The 3,345-nt window shown below is 52.1% G+C and overlaps 1 protein-coding gene across 2 annotated transcripts in view; it reads left to right on the top strand.

The window, feature by feature from the left end:
• The window catches only part of FXYD5 (FXYD domain containing ion transport regulator 5), a 19,593-nt gene that overhangs the window by 14,640 nt on the left and 1,608 nt on the right, over nucleotides 1-3,345 (top strand). For both annotated transcript variants that reach the window (XM_045292917.1, XM_045292918.1), the window contains exons 6-7: nucleotides 1,407-1,442; nucleotides 1,514-1,588. In XM_045292917.1, the coding sequence (XP_045148852.1) occupies nucleotides 1,407-1,442; nucleotides 1,514-1,588 (111 nt within the window). The remainder of the gene's footprint in view (nucleotides 1-1,406; nucleotides 1,443-1,513; nucleotides 1,589-3,345) is intronic.

Genomic DNA, 3,345 nt, shown 5'->3' on the forward strand with positions numbered 1-3,345 from the left:
GAGTTACATGTAACACACATCGTGACGTACACACAACACAGTGAATTACACGTCACACACATCACGAGTTACACAAACACACATCACCAGTTACACGCAACACACATCACGAGTTACACACAACACACATGAGTTACATGTAACACACATCGTGACGTACACACAACACAGTGAATTACACGTCACACACATCACGAATTACACGTAACCCACATCATGAATTACACATAACACATCACGAATTACACACAACACACATCATGAATTACATAGAACACACATAATGAATTACACATAACACATAATGAATGACACACAACACACATCATGAATTACATATAGCACACATGATGAATTACACATAACACATAATGAATTCCACATAATTCACACCGTGAATTATATATACCACATAATGAATTACACATCATGAGTTACGGACATGAAATGACGTATGTATTAGATGATTTTAAGTTGTGATCAGGACATCCAAAGGAGGGAATAATATCAGAGCTTAAATTGTGACCACCCGCTATGCAGCGGGCTGTGAATGACCGTGGAAGCCAAAATCCACTTGCAGTGGCCCCCCATGGACTGACGCTCCCATGAATCCCCTCTGACCTCGGTCCAGGGCTGTGAGTAGCCTTGCTGTCAGACAGAGAGCGTGGAAAAGTCACTAGTGCAGACGTGGTTAGTTAAAATGTAGGTTGAACAAACGTGTGCGCTCCCTTCTTACCCATTTTAAAGCTATTTCAACTGTTAGTATTTATTGCTGTCTTTTTGCTTGAGGTTTTTCTGTTCTGTCTAGTCATTGTTGTTTTATGTTTGTTGGTGTTTGTGTTTGCTTTGATTTTCTGCATAGGAAATCCAGGATTGGTGGATCTTTAGAGACAGTCACTGGAGAGGGGCCTGGTAGGGGGGGATGGGGGAAGGGAAACGGGGAGCTAACAACACCAACAAGAAGATAATGTTCTGAACTTGATTGTGGTGATGATGGCATGCATTCCTTTAATATGAGTGGAGGGCTAAGTTGTGTGATATAAGGGGGGGAGCCTTTATAGACAAGGCCTAAGAAAGTCTCACTGAGCAGCGGGCAGGGGGTGGGGAGAGCCCTGGGGGCGTCTGGGGGATGCTGGCAAGGGCAGAGTAAAGACCCTGAAGGAAGAGGTGCCCGTGCGTGCACTCAACACCAGGGATGCCAGTGGGGCTGGGACGCAGTGACTGATGGCAGAGGGGTGGAACTGAGACCCGAGGTGGCAGGAGCCAGCATGGGCCCTGCAGTGAGGTTTGGTTGTAAGGCTACCAGTCTGTCCCCTAGGTGTCCCCTCTTCCTGACCCTGCTCTTCATCTATTCACCCCACAAACCTCTGCTGAAGTTTGACGTGCTCCCTGTCTGTCCCCTGCAGGGTCGGGCAAGGTCATGGACGACGCCTTCTCCTACGGTAAGATGCTGTACGGGGGCTGGGGAGGACACGGGCGGGGGCCTCTCTGACTTCCGTCTTTCTCTCTGCAGACGAGGCCACCCTCCGGAAGCGGGGGCTGTTGGTTGCAGCCGTGCTGTTCATCACTGGCATCCTCATCCTCACCAGTGAGGGCGGGGCCTGGGGGAGGACGGGGAGGGCGGGGCCTGGGGGAGGACGGGGAGGGCGGGGCCGGGTGGAGGGCGGGGAGGGCGGGCCTGGGGCTGGGCACGCAGCAATCGGGAGGGTCAGGCCCAGCGCTGGTGAAAGCTGGGCCAGAAGGCTAGCCCTCAGGCCGCTCTTATTCCAACAAGAAGAGACCCGTGGGTCCCACTCTGCCGGGCCCACACCAACCTGGTGGTGGGTGACAGACAGTAGGGTCACGGCTATGACAAGCAGCCCTGTCTCTGCCTTCAGGGAGGTCAGGTCCGGTGGGGATGTTGACAGCCAGCAGTTAAGCACTTGAATGGGCAGGGCCATTCTACAAAGATCTCTGCCAGAAGGCCAAGAGAAGTGATGAGATGGACAGCGCGGGTGGGAGGTTTCCTCTGAGGGACAGACATCAGAGCGGACTCCTGCAGCAGCTGCTGCTGCTGATGGAGAAACTACACTGCTTCCCCGAAAATAAGACAGTGTCTAATATTAATTTTTGCTCCCAAAGAGGCGCTAGGTCTTATTTTCAGGGATGTCTTATTTTCCCATGAAGAAGAATACATTTATGGTTTATTGCTTTATTAAAAGAGACCGTGCACTTCCTGTCTGCTCCAGCTGCGCTGCAGCCAGCAGTGAACTGCACAGTGGCGCCCACCGCTATGGTCCAAAGTCCAGAGTTACAGTTGCTTGGTGGGGGGGGGCATCTTTTCGGAGAGGTCTTATTTTCGGAGGGATGCCTTATAGTTCAACGAGAGGCAAACCTGTAAGTAGGTCTTATTTTCACGGGATGTCTTAACTTTCAGGGAAACAGGGTAGGTAGAGACAACAGCTGGTGAGAAGCCCTGGGGGCAGGAGTGGCCCGGGGAGGTTGCAGTGTCCAAGAGGAAGCCCTCGGGGCATCAGCATGAGGGGGGGGGGGGGGGGGGAGCAGCATAGGCAGATGGAGCTGGGGAGGTCAGGGAGTGATGAGCAAGGTGGCAGCCAGATGAGACGGGCACTGTTGCACTGTTTTCTGATGTCTCCTTTGGCGTCTACAACCCTCCTCTTACTTTCCCGGGTCCAGCCTCTTGGCTTCCCTGCTGTCCCTGGATCCTCTTTGGATCCCCAGGGATTTGGCACTGGCTGGTCCCTCTGCTGGGAACACTCTTGGTCCAGGTGTTCAGGTGACTTCCCCACCCCCACACCCCTCATGCCCAGTCTCCTTCAAGTCTTTGCTCACATGTCACCTCTTCAATGAGCCAGCCCACGTATCCCCTGAGCGTGCCTCTGCTGGCTCTACCTGGTTTTTAAGTCAACAGCACCCACTGGGCCTCCCTGCCCATGCACTTCCTGGCTTGCTTTTCCTTCATTGTTCTTATCATCATCATCATCATCATCATCATCATCATCATCATCATCATCATCATCATCTGCAGTGTAGATTCTCCACATTGTACTGGCTGGAGGAAGATGAGGCAGGCTTGCTCCTGTAAAGATTGACAGCCTCGGTGGAAACCCAAAGCCCATGAGTAGGCCACTGGAGATCCCCTTGCCCAGGGGTCTCGGGGAGGAGAGGAGTCAGTCACGGGGTGATGTAGCAACGATGAAATATACAACTTTCCTCTAGTTCCTAAATGTTTCCTCCCCGCTCACACTATCATGACACGAATTCTACCTTGCAAGTCTGGCTAGACCAGAGGATGTACACTGGTACAGATAGGAACAGAAAATACAGGGAATCCAGGGCGGATGA

This window comes from Echinops telfairi, unplaced genomic scaffold (assembly GCF_000313985.2).
Source record: "Echinops telfairi isolate 266 unplaced genomic scaffold, ASM31398v2 ScPeMD7_655;HRSCAF=1070, whole genome shotgun sequence".
Lineage (NCBI taxonomy): Eukaryota > Metazoa > Chordata > Mammalia > Afrosoricida > Tenrecidae > Echinops > Echinops telfairi.